The sequence below is a fragment of the Ursus americanus genome, chromosome 9 (genome assembly GCF_024610735.1).
Source record: "Ursus americanus isolate L20-20 chromosome 9, mUrsAme1.1.p, whole genome shotgun sequence".
In the NCBI taxonomy this organism is placed as follows: Eukaryota; Metazoa; Chordata; class Mammalia; order Carnivora; family Ursidae; genus Ursus; species Ursus americanus.
In genome coordinates, this window is record NC_142135.1 from 75,911,255 (window position 1) to 75,932,969 (window position 21,715).

Consider the following 21,715-nt stretch of genomic DNA (forward strand, 5'->3'; position numbering starts at 1 on the left):
ATTATACATTAACTCCAAATGGTACTTTATAACCTTTTCTAGTTAGGGTAGAATTTTTTAAGTATGATTTCTATAGCCAATGAATTATCCAGCTCATTTTCTATTTTTAACTACCTGAAGTAACATTTGAAAATGCAATTAGAAATGTAAACATATTGTACTGTATATAATATTAAAATTTTTCTTTGTTGTTCTTACCTATTCCATTTTTGGAAAATGACAGAAAAGCAACCTTAAAAAGAGTATGATATGTTCTATAAGGAATTTGACTAATAGCCACCTTTCTGTGACAGTTTGACTTCAAGAGAATTTCTTGTGAAATAACCAATTCAGTAAAGAAAGCCTCTTTTTTCTGTTGAACTTTTTCTTAGAACTATTGAATAAAAAGTAAAAATATAAAGAAGGTTTTAAACATAAAAAAGCTCAAAATAAAGGACAATTTTTACATGCCATAAAGGACAAAGAAACTAAAAGCTGGGGAGAAATCAGTGGTGAATGCTGTCTTGGCCCAGGAGTTATATGATACATGAATAGTAGTTCTAGGAATCAGAGGTGCGGGTTTTAATATCACCCAGGGCAAGGAGAAGGCCTCCAGCTTACTGCAGGTAGAGGGGTGAAACTGAGCTCCCTGCATAAAGGCTGTTCATCTATTCAAAGGATGAAGGGTATCAGAAAAACACTTCCCATTAGGAAAGAGGAAGCTACAAGAAAGTTTCTTTTTTTTAAAAAAGATTTTATTTATTTGACAGAGATAGAGACAGCCAGCGAGAGAGGGAACACAAGCAGGAGGAGTGGGAGAGGAAGAAGCAGGCTCATAGCAGAGGAGCCTGATATGGAGCTCGATCCCATAACGCCAGGATCCCATAACGCCAGGATCTGAGCCGAAGGCAGACGCTTAACCGCTGTGCCACCCAGGCGCCCCTACAAGATAGTTTCTTGACTAACCGTCAGGGACTGATGCTGGAATAAAACAAGAAGCTTTGTGAAATTCTTATCTAAGCCTATATTACACAGGAGAGAAATTTGAATTTACTCAGACACCATGATGCTGAAAGACCACCTGACACATCAGCATGAAAACTGCTCTGGAACACATGAAACCACTAAGATCTTGGCAAAACTCATGTGAAATCACCACGTAAATTCTCCTCAAGCCCGCTTATACGGACAATCACAGGAAAGAAAACAGACTCCCAAGAAGTTCTCTCTGTCACATATGCACACAAATTAAACTGATTGGGTGAATAAATAGCCGTAAGACAAACAGCAATGAGAATAAGTGAAAAGCAATAAAATAAAACAAAACAAAGAAGGAATTGGGATCCAAAATCAAGGGAGATCAGATCAATATGAAAGATACTGTGAAAGTACATTTAACGTAATTAAATACGTTAAAGAATGGATACTATGTTAAAAGAAAAAGAGAATATAAGAAATACAGATATTTGAAAAATAAATAGAATTTTAAGCCATGATACACAGAATTGAAGTTAATATCTCAATAGGTATGCTAAACAACTAATTAGAATGGAGAATTAGTCAACTGGAAACTTGAAGGAATCACTCAGCACGTAGCACTAGCACATAAAAAGAGTAAATCACAAGAAAGACTAAGAGACATGGAGAAAGATTGAAAATGCCAAGTATTTACAGACTTTCCAAAAGATAGGAAAAGGAATGCAGGCAAGACACAATGGAAGAGTTAACAGAAGAGTTATGGATTTGAAGAAAGGCTTGAGTCCTCAGATTCAATGAACAATGTACCCAGTACTGCCTACCTAATTTAGGAAATGGAACAAATCTGTATTTTTGAAGCCTGCATGGTTAAGATAGGCTGGATTATGGTAATCAACAGCCGCAAATATCACAGGCTGAGCTTGACAGACATTTATTTCAGACAACTAATTCTGAAGTTGGAAAGAATTAAAGCAAAAATTAATAAAGTGGAAAGGTGAAAAATAATATTAATTAATATATCCAAGAGCTGGAAGTAATGGAAACATACATGCAGAGTTTCTTAAAAAATTGCTATTTTTATTTTTATGAAAATAATTTTGAAAATCTTAATAGTTTCCTAGTTGATCTTAGGATAATGAAAGACACAATGTCAAATTAGAGCCTTTAGAAATTTGAAATTGTTAAAGAATAGCTTTCAAATAGTCTCTGGGCTCGAAGTAGGGAAACTCTTTCGAATTGTACAGAACACATTGTATTTTGGAATATATAAAGAGATGAAACTCCACTCAATTTATTAGATGAAAGTAGCATACCTCTGGTAATAAACCTCAAGACAGCATCAATAAAATCATATCCTAATATCTTTTTTTGATAAGGAATAAAAAATGTTAAATTGCTTCTCAAACAAATCATGAATAGTAATAGAAAAATCCAGTGATTAAGGAGGGATAATTTCAGGAAAATAAGACTGAGTCACTATCAATATAATGATCACAACAGAATGTCCAATTATAAAACCCATACAGTCATCTCAAAGGACGACAAAATGACATTTGGTAAAATTGAACACGCATTCAGGATGAAAATAGTAGTCAGCCACAACAGCAGCAGCATAATTCTCAGTATTCTGGGAATAGAAGCATCTTTTTACCATTAGATTCACCTATTCATTTAATTATTAATTAAGCTAATTAACAAGTATTTATAAAATGTTTACCGTGTTTCTGCTGTTTGCTTCATAAAAGGCACACAGCCAATATTGTAGTGAGCAATGAAACACTAGTTTAGAATAGGCAAATAACTAGAAGTTGTGTGACCAGTCCCCTTCTATCATGTCTGTGACAAACACTGCTTCCAGGGCTCTTTCTCGCTGAACCTGGACGTGATCTCAAAATTCTTCTGAATGTGGTTCTCACAGCAGCCAGCAGTTGCTCCCATTTGATTGGACTTGGCATACCAGATGCGACCTCCTCATGGCCCCTCAACTACAACTAGTCCCATCTGGAAACCTAGGAAATCTCTATTACCAGTAGTTAACGTGGCTTTTGAATTTCAATGCAATATGCCAAATTGGAACAAGGGAGTGATAGGAGATGCTAAATGGAACTGTTTTTTCTAATAATCTAAGAATTCTCATCATTTTAGAATTTTGTCTTGAAGGGAGAATTGTAAGGGCAGGTGAAGGTGATGAGATGTCAGCAGTGCCATAGTTTGTGGTGGATGGTTGAGGAAGTCATGGCTGTTTGTAGGTTTTATTTGCTCTGTAAAGAAGGAACATAGTTCATCTGTGGACGTGTAGAGGTAGAGTGGTGGTAAATTGGATTTGGGTGGAGAACTTCTGAAATAGTCATGGAGCAAGATGGAAGAAGTTCAGAGTACCAAACCAAAATTGTTTCACAGTTTTGGAGACACAAATGAAGTTTATAAATCAAATATTTACAGTTAAGATCAAATAGGACAATAAAAATAAAAGGCTTATCACTTAAACTGGCATATTGAAAAGATTCTCTTATCTACTATTATCTATCTATCATCTTCTATCACCTCTCTCTCATTTATTATCTCTCTTACTCATCTCTATTTCATGTTATTATCTCTCTTATTGCAACTATTATAATATATGGAGCATGACTTCAGAGACTTAAAGAAATCTCCATTTTTGTTAATATACTTTTATATATTATTTTATATACTGTAGTTTGTATTTTAAATATCCGTTATGCCTCCTGACTGGATAAGCTTTTTTAGAGCACAGTCTGTCAATTAGTTCAATTCTTTTTTTTTTTAAGATTTTATTTATTTATTTGACATAGAGACAGCCAACGAGAGAGGGGACACAAGCAGGGGGAGTGGGAGAGGAAGAAGCAGGCTCCCGGCGGAGGAGCCTGATGTGGGGCTCGATCCCAGAACGCTGGGATCACGCCCTGAGCCGAAGGCAGATGCTTGACGACTGTGCTACCCAGGCGCCCCAATTAGTTCAATTCTTAATCCCAGACTAGTGTCTACAGAACTCTAGAAGTCATTAAGAATCTGTGGACTGAATGAAAGAGTTAATTGTGTATGTCATAATCAGAAATTCAAACCATGGTTTATTTTTTATTTTTTTAATCATATTTTTTAATTATATTTGTTAGTCACCATACAGTACATCCCTGGTTTTTGATGTAAAGATTGATGATTCATTAGTTGTGTATAACACCCAGTGCACCATGCAATACGTGCCCTCCTTACTACCCATCACCAGCCTATCCCATTCCCCCACCCTCCCATGGTTTATTACTGTATCTCCTTAAGTGTGGGATGCTTACCACAGGATGTATATTAGATCTTTTTATGTGGTTTATAGACATGACATTCAATAGTATTGTCTCACACAGTGAAAAATGTATTTCCTTTTCTCTTTCTGTTAATTTCCATTCTTTTTGTTATGATATGATGAAAAGTCTCTTTTGGGGGATTACATGTCTTTAACATCCAATACTTGTTAAGGAATCTTTAAGCAAAAAGAGTATACTTCTTAGAGGCAGAGATTTCAAATGGTTGCTAATATGTAAGTAGAATTAAACAAAAATTTTTTTCAGTATTTTATCCTGACTATGAGAAATATACCAAAAAGCAAATTTCTCATCCATGTTTACCACTGGGGTAAAAAAAGAGGGGGGGGGAGGACTTAATTGTTACTAGTTGCCATGCTATAAATGCCCAAATATTATTTTCATGAAGGATTTTCTCTCTGAATTTTTTTCAAATATGTTAGTGCTCCATGTACATGAATTTCTGATGGGTATGAACCTGTCCCTTTTCCTGTGAGGAAGTCTATCCCAGTCTCCATGATGTCTGGATGTATCTCTTGCTCTCGATTCTCTGCCTTGATCTTATGTTTTTATTCTTTTTCTTCTTGTTCTTTTTTCTACTTTTTCCCCCTTCACTTTCTTTTTCCTCTAAATGATCACAAGATAGAGTTTCAATGACTATTTTTATTATTATATATAATAATAGAGTTTTATATTCTGTATTCCACTTCTGAAAATTTGATGACTATTAAAACCTTTTTAGTTTTCTAAAAAATGTTATGTAAAGTAGATTAGATTATTTTCCTCCTGTAAAGTTATAGTAGAAAGAAAAGTTCGTCCTCTTGTAAAAGCAAGAAATGGATTGTATTATATATTTGTTCAAAAAAGGAAAAAAAAGTGACAATTTATTTTCCCCAGTTGCTTAATTTTCTATGCCATTTCAGTTACGGAGGTAATGTTTCTTAAAGATAGAGCTTTATGGATCTCCAAAATGCATAAAATTTTAATTGTAGAAGAATTTTAAAAGAAAAAAATATGATGTCATTAAAATCTTTCGGGAAACATTTAGAGTCCTGAGATAAGCTACCAGTAAAAAGTATTTTGAGGAATTTTTCTTCCAGGTTAAGGAACTAACTTTTCTTCTGGTGTTTCAATGACTTTAAATCAACTGTAAAGTCATATCATACAATGTTTCTGGTTTGACTAATCACTCTGGTGAGGTAGTATGTTCTCATTGTTTTAATTTCTTTGATAGTTATGTCATTTATTTCTCTCAAATTGAAGCAATCATTCTGAGGCAGAAGAAATTTTATTTTGTGTGCGAGCACACAAGGGCATTTTGTTTTTTTTGTTTTTTTTTTGAAGGGCATGTTTCATATTTTCTCTCTAAAAGCTACTAAATGATCACATTTATTCTAAAAATTCAGAAGAGTCTCAGAAAGCTTTTCCACAAGGACACTTTCTCACAAAGCACCATTCCTCAGTGTTTGTGGTAAAGGCTTTGATTTGTTTCATTAAAATCATACCTTGCTACATTATTTGTTTTTCATTCTCTGAATCAGGAAGCATGTAGAGCCCTGGAAAAAATTCCACATAAGACCTTCTACCCTGGTGTCTCTCAGAATGATCCAGTTGAAAGTTATTATTATTATTATTATTATTCATCTTTCTAGAACAGACTTTAAGTCAAAGTATTGTTATGAAATTAGATGTGGATTACATTGTCGTCTTTGTGGCATGCAATAGCTCTTTCCAAGGTTTGAAGATCTTTTCTTTCAAGTCTCTGTACATCAAAATATTAACAGAAATAGCATTTTAAACATTGGTCCATGTGTGGTTTCTTCTGCAGTAATAAAAAAGGTTAGAAGCTAAATTTAATTAAGCACAGTTAAATGTTACATTATCAAAGCTAGGAGACTATTTATGAAGACAGTTTTCACACTTTCTCAGGGCAGTGCACACTAATGCAGTGCTTAAGTCAATGTTATGGTTAGAAGTACCTGGAGCGTTCTAGTTTGCTCCTGCACTCAGCAGAAAGGAGGCTGGTATACACTGTTGTCACTTTCAGAAGCAGTGCTGATCAGATGTCATCTCAGATTATATAACTCTTTTTTTTTAAGATTTCATTTATTTATTTGAGAGAGAGAGAGAAGCACACAAGTGGGCAGAGGGGCAGAGGGAGAGGGAGAAACAGACTCCCTGCTGAGCAGGACCCTGACACGGGGCTTGATCCCAAGACCCTGGGATCATGATCTGAGCCAAAGGCAGACGCTTAACCTACTGAGCCACTTAGGTGCCCTGGGATTATGTAACTCTTTACAGTCATAACTGATGCAGGATTGTTGAACCCAATAGTCAAGAAAGAATTCTTGAGACATTTTATGGTGCAAAAAGGTGTTTTTTTTATTATAGCACAGGGACAAGACCTGCGGTCAGAAAGAGATGTACTGAGATGGGGAGGAGTGACTTATTATATACATTTTAGTTAGTGGGGGTTAGGGATAGCCTAAGCCTTTAAGGAATTTGGCAGCAAGGCTTTCAGGACCTTGAGGGACTAGCTGCTGTTAAGATAAGGTTACTTTTAGTCTTTAATAAAACAGAAGCATTAAGGCACTAAGGCACCCATGAGTTCCTTGAGGAATGTCAAATTCTGCATGGTTCAGTTATCTATCAGTGGGCTGCAAGCTATTAGGAGATTTAATTTAAGCTACATTTTTCTTGCCTTTATTTTCTTAATCAATAACCATACCACTTTTATGTTGGATTGCTATTTTCAAGTATGGAATAAATGTTGAATATTAGCTTTGGGGAGGAAATCTAAGAAGTGAATTGACATACCCAAGGAATTAAACATAGAAGCTGTTTTATATTCCTATTAGGGACTAATTATAACCAAAAGAAGAGGTACAATGTCTATAACTTTAAAAATTAAAAAAAAAATAGAGCCAACGTTCTCCTGAGTAATGTAGATGAATCAGTAAAAAATGTTTTGAGAAGTCATTGATTGCAGATTTCCCTCTAATAAGGTTGGAACTCATTATTGTTATTGTTTCAAATAAGCCATATATGATTAATAAGTTACTCACTATGGTACCTGAACTAAGTACCTTTAAAAGGCTCTTAATATTTCTTGGAGCTATGTTGGGAGCCACAGTAAAAGCAATAATTACAATAGGGATAGAAATGGTTAATGTTCAGCTGAATTTGTTAATAGATGAAAAACAAATTAATATCAAAGGACTGAAATTAACAAAGCCAATATTACCTTATCTGGGAAAGTTCAATGTTCTAATTTCTAAAACCTCAAAGTACCATTTCTTGTATGAACTCTTAACAATTCACAGACAGTAATTTCGCCTTGTTTAACTTTCTGATTTGCATTAAGCATTATTTATCATATGCTGTATAATGTCATTTTAACCATTCAGAATACAACATCTTTATTACTGAGTCTAAGAAATTATTTTAATGGTAAATTCAAAGACTATCAAAATAACATCATATTAAAAAAATAAACATGAGAACAGGACAATGAATATTTTGACAGGAAAACTGTTTTAGAAATTAGGAGTTGACTTTTGTATGGAATTATGGGAGTTAATAATTGTCTTAGATTCCTAGTACTGCCATAACAAAGTACCACAAACTGGGTGGCTGAAGACAACTGCAATTTATTATCTCACATTTCTGGAGCTTAGAAGTTTGAATTTACAGTGTCAGCAGGACCATGATCCCTCTAAAACCTACAAAGGCAAATCATTTGCCTCTTTGCTTCTGGTGGTTTGCCAACAATTCTTGGCATTCCTTGGCTTTGGCTGTAGCCCACAATCTTTGCCTCTTTCATCACATGATGTTCTCATTGTGTGTCTGTGTCCATATTTCCCTCTTCTTATAAGGACAGCAGTCATATTCATATTGGATTAAAGCCCACCCTGCTGACCTCATCTTAACTTGATTGCATCTGCAAAGACCCTACTTACAAATTATAAGACCACATTCGGGACTGGGTCTTTCTTTGAGGACATAATTCAACCAAGAACAATAATTAAAAATTACTTTTAAGTAACAATTTTTTAAACTTATTTCGTTGAAAATGTAGGGCAGGGGACACAGCAATAAAGAGAAACCAAATGCTGTAGCAAAATATGCTAGATGTTATGACTTTAAATGGGAAGAAAGCTTTCAAAATAAATTTGGACACATGTTCTTGAAATCAAACCTAGTATTCAATTTAGTCCTAAAGTCCTAAGGCCCATGTTGTTTTTCAAGAATACACAATCAGGGAACACAGAACACTAAGTAAGTTACTTTTAGGGGCCAATACTATTTTGACATTTAAAAAACACAAAAACAAAAACAATGACAGTATGAAAAAAGCAACTTTTATAAGACAGTATCTCATATAAATTTAGATAAAAACTTTTTATTTATTTATTTTATTTTATTTAAGAGAGAGAGAGAGAGCACTAGCAGGGGGGAGGAGCTGAAGACTCCCCGCTGAGTGGGGAGCCTGATGCAGGGCTCAGTCCCAGGACCTTGAGATCATGACCTGAGCTGAAGTCAGACGCTTAACTGATTGAGCCACCCAGGGGCCCCTAGATAAAAACTTCTAACAAAACATTAAAAATCCCAGTGGAACAATGTATATATTAAACATGATGAAATAGGTTTATTCTGCTAATGTAACTGGTCCAACATTTTTAAAGAATTGATAGAATTTATGTCATGAATACTAAAAAGAAAAAGAAATGATAATTTCAGTGTTTGTAGAAAAAAACATTCCAGGTAAAATGCAGCATCCCTCTTGATTTTAAGACAAGCTCTTCGTATTCTAGGAAAACGGAACATCCTGACTTAATAAAGAGCAGCTCAAAAAAATCTACTGCAATTGATTAAATGTTAAAAGCATTTCATTTAAACACATGAATAAGACAAGGATGGCAACTACCATGATTAATATCGAAGTTGTATTGAAAACCACAGTAAGGCAATAAAATAAGAAAGAAAGAAATATTGGAAAGGATCAAATAAAACTGTCATAATAATTTTTTGCAAATTCTGTACATAGTAAACTAAGAGGAATATAAGAAAAATTACATTTCAATACCAAATGAAAAGAAAAGATTTACAAAATCTGTGCAATATTTTAGGAAGAAAATTAGAGAACTCTCTGGGTAGTTACTAAAGAGAACTTCAGTTCTCTTTAAATGGAGGCATGGATTTTGTTCAGGAGGAGTAAGATTCAATAATTCAAATGTGTCAGTATTCCCCTAAAATGATATATTTATTGGAATTCTAATTAAGATCTTAATAGTTCTTTGTTGTGGCATCAACAGGCTGATTTTAAAATTAAGTTGGTAGAGAAAATGGCCAATAAGAATCTTTAATTGAGTGATTTGATTTTCCAGTTAACAATACTTATTATAAAGCTTTTAGTAATTGATATAATAGGATATTGATTCAAGAATAGACAAATAGACTGATAGACTAGAATAGAAATCCACACCAAAAAATGTGCTCCTGTGTGGAACCATGATATTTGAAAGTAGTGCATGACAAATTAGTGAGGAATGAGAACATTCTCAATAAGTGATGCAGTAAAAATCGGCTATCCATGGATAAAAATGAGTATGGATTCCTATCTCACATCACATGTGAAAATCAATTCCAAATAGATGAGGGACTTAAATCTGAGAGGCAAAAGTTTACAACTTTAAAAAATGTAAAGGAGAATATCTTCATGGCATTGGGGAAGAAAAGGGTTTTCTTTTTTTGCATTAAATTAAAAAAAAACTATAAAAATTGATAAAATTGACCTTAAAATGAAGACAATATTTTCATAAAAGTCTAACATAATGAGAATAATTAATACAAAAAGTCCCATTGGGTCATCTCTGTGGCTCAGTCGGTTAAGTATCTGACTTGATTTTGACTAAGGTCATGATCTGAGGGTCCTGGGATTGAGTCCTGCATTGGAATCTGCACTCTGTGGGGAGTCTGCTTGGGATTCTCTCTCTCCGTCTGCCCCTTCCCCCTCAAATAAATAAATCAATCTTTAAAAAAAAGTCCCAAATTTGAGGAATACATTTGAGCATAGATAACAATGCATTAGCATCCAGAATATACACAGAACTCCTAAGACTCTCTGTCAACCCAATAGAAAAATGGGGAAAGACATGGTATACATAGGCATTTAATAAAAAAAAATGCTCAATCAATATATAGCAGATGCTCAACTAAATAATTAATCAGGATAATGAAAAATCATAGTAAAACACGATTTCACACCCATCAGATTAGCACAAATTTTACAAAGTAGGCATATTTTCAAGTTAGTCTTAGAAAAATAATGGTCATTTGATTTTAAATCTCTTGACATGGCTTCCTACAAAACTACGAGACTGATGAAGAGGACATACCAAATAACACATGACTCATACATTCAGAATTAGTAGGAGACAAGAATGGCATGTATTTCAAATTACTTTAAGTTTGAAAATAATCACCAAGTTTCAACAGAGCTGCCATTGAAGCTCCACTTCCATGGTAAGTCTGTGGACATGGAGAGAAGAATGGAGAATTTAACAATCTTTGTGGTCAAAAGAAAGGGGATCAGGGCATATAGATGAACTACGAGAAAAAGAAAACTCTCTGGAAGGACACAGTTCAACATTAAGTGTTAAATCACCAAATGTAGCTCTGGAACCTGGGAGTCTACTACACCAGTCACAGGGCTGAAAGTAACCAGAGGTAGTCGTGTTTTGATGACAGAAGATAAGTAGAGAAGGGATAGCATCCCTTCAGATCCCATAGGAAGCTAAAGCAGAATGAAGTAGAATTAAGAGTGCTGTAGGAATGAAGGAGAAATAAAACCCACCAATGCCTACTGTCTCCCATTGCCACCAACACTTCAGTCAAAGATGCAGTACTTCACTGCAGTGACAGAAGAGTATGCTACTGCACTAGAAATCCTTTTCATGAAATGCCTAGGGATAAAAAGAGACAAAGAGAGAAAGCTTATTTCAAATAAAACTATGTAGCAAGAAAACAAAAATGCAAATCAAAACATTTCAGAGAAAAATTCTCTGGGGGGGGAAGTTGAAACAGAAGGAATCTATAATACAACACTTGAATCTGAATTAAACAAGTACTCAAACACTCAAACAAGCACTTGGAGATATAAAAAGCCCAGCTATCTTTGGAAATTAATAAAAGAAATATAAGAGGAGGAGGAGAAGGAGCAGGAGGGGGAGGATGGAGAGGGGACAAGGGGTAGGGGAAGGAAGGAAGATGTGGGGGAAGGAGAAGAAGAAGGGAAGCAGCAATGAGATTTGACTAAACAAAAAGAAATTTGAAGAATAAATTCAATATACCAAGGGCACTATCTATTAAAATTGAAGATATGCATCGCAGAGAACTTTTATATGCTCATTATGAGAGTATGAACTGTACGTATATTTTTGACAGCAGTTTGGCATATGTATTAAAAAGTGTCATGCTCCACACTCAGCATTTGAAGCTTTAGCTTCAGCATGTTCCAGAGCAGAGATCTGCAAACCACAGCCCACTGACCAAATCTAACCCACTGCCTGATTTTGTAAGTAAAAGTTTATTGGAACAAAACTGTGTCCATTTTTTTATGTGTCATCTTTGGCTGCTTTTGTGAAAAAGGGAAGAGTTGAGTAATTGCAAAATGTAGCCCACAATGCTGAGAATATTTACAATCTTATTTTTTGTTGTAAAAATTTGCTGATGCCTGGCCTAGAGAGACCTTTGTCCATATGAAGAAACATGTATGAGAATGTTTATAGTAAAAAGATGAGAACACCACAAATATTCATCACCAGTAGAACAGACAACTAAATTGGGAAAATATCCAATGGGCTACCATAGAGCAGAGAAAAGGAAGCAGATGTATGCAACAGGAATGAATCTCCAAATAAACTGTTCAGTGAAACAAAGGAAGTATAAACATTATGTTTCCATCTGTGTTAAGGTTAAAACATATGAAGCTGAACTATATGGAGTCTACAGAATCATACACATGAAATAAAGTGTTAAAGTAACGTATGGGAAAGGTCGAGTTGTTCCCATGTTTGTTCTTAGGGACAGGGAGAAAACAGTCTCAGCCGCTCTCACAAGGAGTTTCATGGGTCCTGGTCTTATTTTCTTTCTTTAAATGGGTGGTGTGTCCAAAGCTGTTTGCTTCATTGTCATTTGCATTATGACTTTTTTTTTATTTAAAAAAAATCACTTCAGATCAAATCAAATATCATTGTCTTTTTAGCAAGAGAAAATTTATCTAACACATATTCTTTCCACGAAATTATTTTTTCACTCTGTTTAACCTACTTACCATATACACTGACATGGACATTTCTTAATAGTTAATTAGTTTATTTGTTACCTGTTTCTGAGAGAATTAGTTGGATGTAGACCTACACACACACACAGTTATATTCCATATACTGATAGAGTAATTATAAAGAAGAACACAGTGGATGTTACGTGACTGATGTTAGATGCTCTTGGTTGGGTCACTGCTCTGTTCCCTGGCCAGCTGGGTGATCCCTAAATTTTTCCATAATCTCAAAGTTGTTACCCATGAAATGGGAATAATAATAATCTCTTTCTTTTTACTGTGTATAAATTTTAAAAAATGCTCTGTAGTCATTTGTATAAATAATACTGTCATTCACACTCAGCGTGTGATGTGTGTACATCTTTGTTTCAGGTTATATGGCACACCAGGCAACATTGACTTCTGGCCTGCCCTCATGGCTGAAGACCTGATCCCTGGTACAAGAGTGGGACCAACACTTATGTGCCTGTTTGTTACTCAGTTTCAGCGGCTAAGAGATGGAGATAGGTGAGGAATTGTTATACTAATCAAAGATAACAAAATTGTTTTTTGCCCCAACATATAGGTGTACAATAACATTATAAGTATGATTCCATGCTTTCTATGATTTAAAATATTTTGACTATGAGAAATAACAAATAGTATCTGGTCACAGAATTTTTCTGACTACTGATAATACCAGATAGTATTCCTTTTTGTAAATTTTTATAAATCTTTTAAGAAAAAAAAAGAAATAGACTGTCTAGGAAAGGCATAGATGTCAGCGGTTAAAGGATGCACTAGACTCACTACCATGTGTTTAGATCTGGGCACCCCTACTCACAACCATTTAACTTGAAGAAGCATAACACCTGACACCTGTTGCCTCATCTGCAAAGTCTGATTAACAGTAGTACCTAGGGGGGCGCCTGGGTGGCACAGCGGTTAAGCGTCTGCCTTCAGCTCAGGGCGTGATCCCGGCGTTCTGGGATCGAGCCCCACATCAGGCTCCTCTGCTATGAGCCTGCTTCTTCCTCTCCCACTCCCCCTGCTGTGTTCCCTCTCTCGCTGGCTGTCTCTATCTCTGTCGAATAAATAAATAAAATCTTAAAAAAAAACACACAAAAACAAAACAAACAAACAAACAAAAAACAGTAGTACCTAGGGCTCGTAGATTGTGGCAACTGTAAATGATGTTGGCAGTGGAGCTGACAGAAGGCCTGCAGCTCCATCCCCTCATCTTCATAGAAGACCTGTTAACCCAATACCAGACCTCCTTGCAAACTCTGTGCTAAGGGCATTTACTAGCGGAAAGATAACTGGGAATTCTTCCTAAAAATCTCTTGGTTTGTCTAAAGTGTTTATTGTAAATCAATTTGAATTTATGAAATTATGACAGACAGCTGATAGGAGATGTAAGTTCATGTAATGTCTTTCTTGCAAGGCTAACCAAATATAAAAACAAAGAAAACTGAAAAACTAAGCAGTCCCCACTGGGGTTGGCATGGGACACACTATTAGCTCTCCTCTCTTACTTGAACCAAATGTGTTCCAGAGCACTTGCTGTATCTTCTGAATCATTAGTACCGTCTTGAGTAAGAGCTAGGATTCTTGTGAACCTGCTTGACAATTCAATCTTTGTACTATTGCAGAGACTATATATATATATGTGTGTGTGTGTGTGTGTGTGTGTGTGTGTGTGTGTATGAGTTGAAACATTGCATAGAACTAAGTTTTTAATTAAAGTTATACTAAAAATTATTCTTTACTTAAAATTTTTCTTCCCAATCTCTTCTACTTATGAATTATAAAGAAAGTAGAAGCAGATTTAATTCCTTTTATTGCACATTGGCAAACATTCATAGTATAATATTTCATTGTAATTTTTATAAATTAGCTTTAGCACTCTGGATTTATTGCAATGCATAGTTGGGCTAATAAGTTCAATTGATAATAATCTAAGGATATTTGTAGTCAAAAACGAAATAAATTTAGGAAAGCTTTGGTTTTTTGGAGTCAGCTGTCTTCCCTATTTGTATTAGCTTACTAGGGCTACCATAACAAAGTCCAAGAGACTGGGTGGCTTAAATAACAAATGTATTGTCTCATAGTTCTGGAGTCTAGATCAAGGTTGGGAGTGTTGGTCCCTTCTGAGGACTCTCTTCTTGACTTGTAGATGGCCAGCTTCTGCCTTTCTCTTCACATGGTCTTCCCTCTGTACCTGTCTGTGTCCATATTTCCGTTCCTTATAAAGACACTAGTCATATTAGATTATAACCTTAATTTCCCCATGACACTCGAGTGACTTATTTTTACTTAACTACTTCTGTCATGGACCTATCTCCAAATAAAGTCACGTTCTGAAGTACTGGAGGCTATGATTTCAGAGTATAAATTTTGAGGGGACCTAACTCAGCCCATATACCATGGGAATGGCAACAGTCTTTTGCTTCCTATCTTATGTTGTATGCCTAGCATGAGAAAAGTGCTTGGTATATGGTCCTGAATACTTCTGAAGGAATGACCAAGGGCTCACTTTAATAGTGTTTTGAAACCGTATTGTTTCATTTGAAACCGAATGTGTTCATTCTAATTCGCCGATAGATGTAATAAACTAGTGTATATTAATAATTGCATAGCAACATTTTCCTTTTAGGCAAACATGTCAATATTAAATTGTTCAGGTAATTTCTATGGCCAGTTTATGGAATTTTAGATTAGAAAACGTGCTTTTTAACAATCTCTTAAAACTTTACAAAGCTTTTCTTTGAAAAATTTTGTAAAACTTGAATAGAAAGTGATAGTTCAAAAGCACAGGATTTAAGAACTTAATAAATACTGGAGGCAATTCAAAGCATGCTTAGTTGGAGAACAAACATTATTCTTTCCATATGCTTCTCTTTTGCTGAGCTCTTCTTTGCTGTTATCACTGCTCCGCATGCAGCTCACTGCAGTGCTCTGTCCAAGACCCTCACTCTGTGCTTCTCCTTGCTGACCATCAGGTTCTGGTATGAGAATCCCGGGGTGTTCACTCCCGCACAGCTCACTCAGCTGAAGCAGGCGTCACTGGCCCGTGTGCTATGTGACAATGGTGACAACATCCAGCAAGTCCAGGCTGATGTCTTCGTGAAGGCACAATACCCACAGGACTACCTGAGCTGCAGTGAGATACCACGGGTCGATCTGCGAGTGTGGCAAGACTGCTGTGAAGGTCAGTGAGCACACTCTTAGCCCTGTCTGGATTTACATGCATGTGTGCTTGAGAGATTTCTAGCCTCAAACACTAGGCTCCTTAAACAAAAGTGCATGGAGGAAAACATACGAGAGCAGGTCTTCTTCCCCTGAGGAAGTAGACAGATGTTGGAGGGGACAACGCGAAGGCCAAGGGTTCCACCTCCTAGGCTCCTCCATTTGGATCTAGCTTCCTCAGAGTGGGGCTTGTCAGAGAGGGGAGGGACCTGGGAGAGCTGTGAGGGCACAGCGGAATGGGGTGGGACTTGGTGATCTATCTGGTTTCTAGTTCTCCCTCCCTTCAGATGACTACAGCAAACATCAAACTCCAGTCATTTGGTACTGGATGTATCTACTTCCTGGGGGGTCAGCTGACCACAAAGAGGAAAAAAAATCATAGTAGCTCAGCTAATTTAGACTATTTAATCTCCATAGAATATTGTACCCATGTTCATTGGAAATTTGGGGATGTCCTGGTAGAGTTAGAGAACTTTCTCTAGTGATACAATATAATTTGCCACATCTACCATATCATCTTTTATGAGCCAAACTCTACCTAATAGATGCTTTGTATGCATCTATTTTGTCACCAAGAAATGTGGCTCTATTATCTTTTAATAAATGAGAGGAATATGGCTCAAGAGCATCAGATAACTTGGAGTAAGTGGTAACCTAGGGCTAGGGAAAGAATGTATGTCTGCTGACACCTAGAAATGAAGTAAGAGCTTGATGGTTCTGAGCAGAGCATTCTGTGGTTCCGCACGTGAGCACGTATCTCTCGCATGATACCACACTTGTGTCTCTTCTGCCTCTACCAACACAAGGGCCACAGTGTCCTCGTGCCTGCCACGTATAGAGGCTATGGACCTGGGGAAGCTCTGATGTTCTCTAAGACGAAAAAGGCAGCTGACATCATGGAAGTAGTACTTGGCTTTCACGGGAGAGGAGATGTTATCAACCTCAAACATTCCTGAGTGGGAAAAGCAAGTACTAGGAATAGGAGAAAATGTTGAATCAAAAACACAGCAACACCTGAGTTGCAGTTTCTATGGTAGGTTTTATGGGATAGAGAAGAAAGACATTTAGTACTGTGAGGAAGCGGTGTGCATTTTCTCACCTCAAATTCTTGGTGATTATGGCCAGGTGTAATGAAATATTTCCAGGTCTCCAAAACACTGGACACAGGGAAGCAATGTGCAAAACAAGATGAATGGCAAGTAGTAACACTCCTCTTTTTCTGCAGTCCTCAGACTGCATTGAGCCCACTGAGCAGAGGAAAAAAATAGATAGCATGGCAGGGTGTGGGCCACAATGGAAATAACTGTGCTCTGGATGGAAGCAATGACTCAAGTCCAGGAAGCAAAAGCTGTGGTCCCATTATGCCCACATATGACTTTTCTAGATGCTTATACCACCAGCCCTGTGATAGGTGATTCATACATAACGCCTACCTACCTCATAGTCTTTGTGAGTCTTTCAAGGAGGGTATCATTGTCCTCACTTCACATATGAGGAAAATGAGGTTCCTGGATGCTAAATACACATTCTGAGGTCCTCCAGCTGGGATTTAAACCTATATGTGGCCAACGTGAAAGCCTCAACTCTCTTCTCTGTGTGCACAGTCTCCTTTGAGCACCCACAGGACAGGTGCGTGGCACAGACAGTGAACAGACACCAAATGAAGTCACCCTGCCTCTTCCACCCTCCTTCTCCTTCAATCCTCTGGCTCCAATATACTATCAGATTTAGACATCTCAGGACCCAGAGGAGAGATCCTCTCATTACTTAAATTGTAATGCATTTGTTATTGGTGATATATGTTATGGAAAATGCATTACAAAGATTTAACAGGCAAAGGGAGGAGGGAATCTTTAATATGCAAAGCATTCTTATTATTAAGATCCTAATTTGTGGTCTTGAGCAATAGTAAAAATGCTCTTTCTTTGACAGTGTCTCAAAAAAAATCCCTGGAAATTAATTAACCAATAATAAACATTTACCAAGATGTTGAATAGAAAAATGATGTGTCTCCTTTTACAGCACCATCATTCTCAAAACCATACTTGGCCACATGCCAGCATATATCTTCCTTAATACAACGCTCAGAAGTAATTTCAGGAGCAAAATCACCTAAGGGTATAAACACACCTCAGGATACAAATAAATCATAATATAAGGAATCTGAACATGTTAATAATGAGAAGCATTGAAAGTAGATGCAGATTTTATATTTCCTTGTACTTTTTGACCAACAAGTATATTTTTTTCCAGAAAACCTAACTAAAAGACATCTTTAAACTGAGACACTTCTTATGCCTCCCAATTAACAGCAGAATGCAGGTATTTAGGAACAGATAGAAACATTCAAATCACTGAGGAATTACTTTGTTGATTGGCGGTTTGTAATTTTCCTTAGGTTATATTGCGGTGGTCTGAATTAACTGGGGCCAGAAATGTGCGTCAGCCACATTGTGTCCGCCATTCAGACCTGAAGTTGTTACTTTCCTAACGCATTAAGAGATGTATTGAATGGATGTATTAATGGATGTATTAAAGGACCTAGAAATCACTATCTTTACTAATCACTATATTTGTCTTACTCATATTCCCATTCCTGTTGAGGAATTCTTCACTATCCCCTGATAATCTCACTCTAAAATGATTTAACTTTCATTGTCCTAGGGAAAAACATAGAGCTCAGTTTGGAAACAGCCACTCCAAGGAATCTTAGTGGCTTATCTTTATTAGAAGGAAAGGTATTATCAAACTGACTCTCAACTGAACTGTATATATTACTTTTAAAGGAGAAATTTTTTTAAGACTATTTCTTCAGTTCTGTTTTCCATAAGTAGTAGCCTACTGGTTAATACTGATTATCAAAAGTTCCAAATTTAAATTTAACTAGAACAAAAATCCTCTCCTAAATGCATAAATACATTGAAATTAACTCCTAATCTTTCTAAAACAGTAATATTGTAAATGCAATTGAGTTTTGGGTAACTGTGCTTTGTTATTCTTGGTAAGTAATGCCCACATATGACTTATGTCTTAAGACATAAGAGTTGGACATGGGACTGTATGTCACTTAGAGGGCTGTGTTACTGTACCTTTGTGTAGGCAGGGAAGTGGTGGAGTATCTTATGGTGTTAAGGAATTGGACTTTGTTTTCATTTTGCATGTCATTTGTCACATTATGTCATCCATTTATGTCTGCTTCATACCACTGTATAAATATTCCCAAGTCATTCCATTTTATATATTATTAGGTCAGAATATGCTAGGTGTAACTTTTCTTATCAATTCAGTCTCAAACCTGGTGACCAATTTCAATTCACAGGTTTATACTTTTCTTCAACAAAGAGGGATGTGAATCTCATAGTCCTTGATAATTATATGTTCCTTAAATATTGTATAATATATATATATATATTTTCCTTTTGAAATATCCTTGGGTGTTAACCCTGCACAGTTTACCCTCCAAATCTCTTTTCTTGTCCTTCTTATTTCAACCTCTTATATTTTTGCTAAATATTCTGATATATTTTTTGCACATGACCACTAATATCAAATTCACTAATTTCAGTCTCAGTAAGAACCATCCTCCTTTTAAATTCCTCTATTTAATTTCTTAGTTCCAACATCATCTAATTAAGCTTTAGGAAGTTTTTCTCTGCAGCATTTGCCACTCCTTAAATTCCTTTATTATAGTTCTCTGCCTCTTCCATCCCATGGGGCATGCTCTGACTATGGCATCTCCTACTCTTTCCTTGGTTGTCAGGATCCTGGAATGGACAGTTACTTTTCCTCTCTTGGATGCCGGGGATTCAGGTCAGGTTGTTGACATTAAAAAAACCTCATGGCAAAAAACCTCACAGAAAGTGCTATCAGCCCCTCCCAGGCTGAGGGCAGGAAGATGGCCCATCTACCCAGGTCATTCTCCACCTTCTGAGAATAAAGACCCCTGGCAGGCCCTGAAGGCAGAAGCTATTAGGGAAACCACAGAAATCTGGATGTCAAGTCCTTCCAGAGCTGAGCTGCTCGCAGTCCTCTTCCTTGGCTGGGTGGTTCCCTAGGTGTTGGGGCCCCTCAGGAGCACTTGGACTGACTCTTTCCCAGGGCCTCAGCACAGCCCTCTCCTGGCCCCTGAGTATGCATCAGTCTACAGGGTCCCAGGCACTGCAGCTTGCCCTGGGGAGGCCTGGTCCTGGGACTGAGAGCCCAGGGGAAGACCTGTCTTCCACACGGGGAATCCCTGCAGTTCCTGTGACCCCGTGATGAGGCATCTACCACTGGGCACCCTTCTTCCAGCCTTTTGTTGAGCTGCATTCTGATCAAGATCTAAGCTCTTTGGGGAAAAACATGGGTAGCTGAGCTTTCCTGTGTGACCGTGTTAACCAGCAGATGTGGTTGCTGAAGGTCATAGAGGTTCCTGTTTAATCATTTTATGCACTTTCTTGTGTGGACTAAAAATGTACTGAAACAAGCTGTGGGAAAACTAGTTTTGATCTGAAGCTAAGGTAGGACCTGAAATTCAGTTATAAAACATTGGTTTCTTTGAAGATTAAAAGCATTCTGATATAGAACCTTAAGAGTTACCACCAGGAAAAAGCAAAATGCACTTTAACTGTTTACTAGGTCATTCATGCTCCCTCCTGTCCTCTTGTCTGGGAAGATATAAATCCCATGGGCTCTAAGCCTATGAAGCCCATATGGTTTTTTGTTTGTTTGTTTTTTGTTTTGTTTTTGGTATTTTTGTTTTTGTTTTTCAGAGAGAGAGAGTATGTGAGAATAAGTGTGGGGGAGGGGAGAGGGAGAGAATCTCAAGCAGGTTCAGGTCATGGGATCAAGCCTCACATGGGGCTTCATGCTCTGCTGGGAGTCTGCTTGAGATTCTCTCTCTCCTCTCCCTCTGCACCTCCCCCTGCTTGCACACACACACACTCTCTCTCTCAAATAAATAAATAAATAAATAAATATTAAAAAAAAATAAGAAATAAATAAAGAAAAACAAAAATCACACAGCAACCCTCCAAAAACTTAGGAAAACTTCCCTAAGCATCTTGTTTGTTCCATTTGTCATTGTCTACTTCATGTTTTTTTGCATTGTGGGTTTATTTCTCTGCCCAGCTTCTGTATTTGACACATAGGTTTAAACTGTCTGGTGTGTTGACTCTGATTCTGTCAATATGAGCAAACTGCAGCTAAATATGTGTGAACTAATTTATTTGAAAAAAATCTAGAGACAATTGGATGCCATCTACCAGGATGACCTCCTTCAAGGACCAGTTCTAAATATTCCTGGTTTGATTTCTTTGTTGTACCACCCAGCAGTGCACTGGAAGTCACTAGGGAACCTGTAATTTGCACAGGTGCTACTACCAGTAGTACCAGAGAAATGAGGAAAAATGCCAGAGGCAAAGTGAGAGGTGGTTCTGGATACAAGCTTGCATTAAACAGATGCATGCCTTTGGTATAGGTGATACGGCAGGAAATTAGGATACTTATGAGTTAGTCTTTAAATACAGCACTCTGAAATGATTAACACTGGTAAGGATTAAAGAAACAATATTCTAATTCAAGTCATGGAAGATTCTAGTCAAAGGTTATTTTACCTACTCTTCATGAAGTTTCTGTTTTTCTGAGTACATAAGAAAATGCTATTCTGTTGACAATGTGTCTGTCTATATTATGTCAAAACAACTTACAAGGTGATTCAAAGTATATATAAGCATTAGACCAGTTTGTGGATATAGTTATCAGATGAATAAATTGCTTGATTTGGTGTTATTCTTGTTTCAACCAGCAGAAAAGTAGTAATTCAATGCCATAAATATGTACTAAGGAAACAGTAAGTTCTTAACAAAAATATGGAGAAAAGCATGAAGAACAAAGA

The 21,715-nt window shown here is 36.6% G+C and overlaps 1 protein-coding gene across 2 annotated transcripts in view; it reads left to right on the forward strand.

Annotated features, from left to right (window-relative positions):
* The window catches only part of PXDNL (peroxidasin like), a 428,875-nt gene that overhangs the window by 374,493 nt on the left and 32,667 nt on the right, over window positions 1-21,715 (forward strand). For both annotated transcript variants that reach the window (XM_045789101.2, XM_087864880.1), the window contains 2 exons: window positions 12,985-13,119; window positions 15,594-15,802. In XM_045789101.2, coding sequence (XP_045645057.2) covers window positions 12,985-13,119; window positions 15,594-15,802 — 344 coding nt within the window. The remainder of the gene's footprint in view (window positions 1-12,984; window positions 13,120-15,593; window positions 15,803-21,715) is intronic.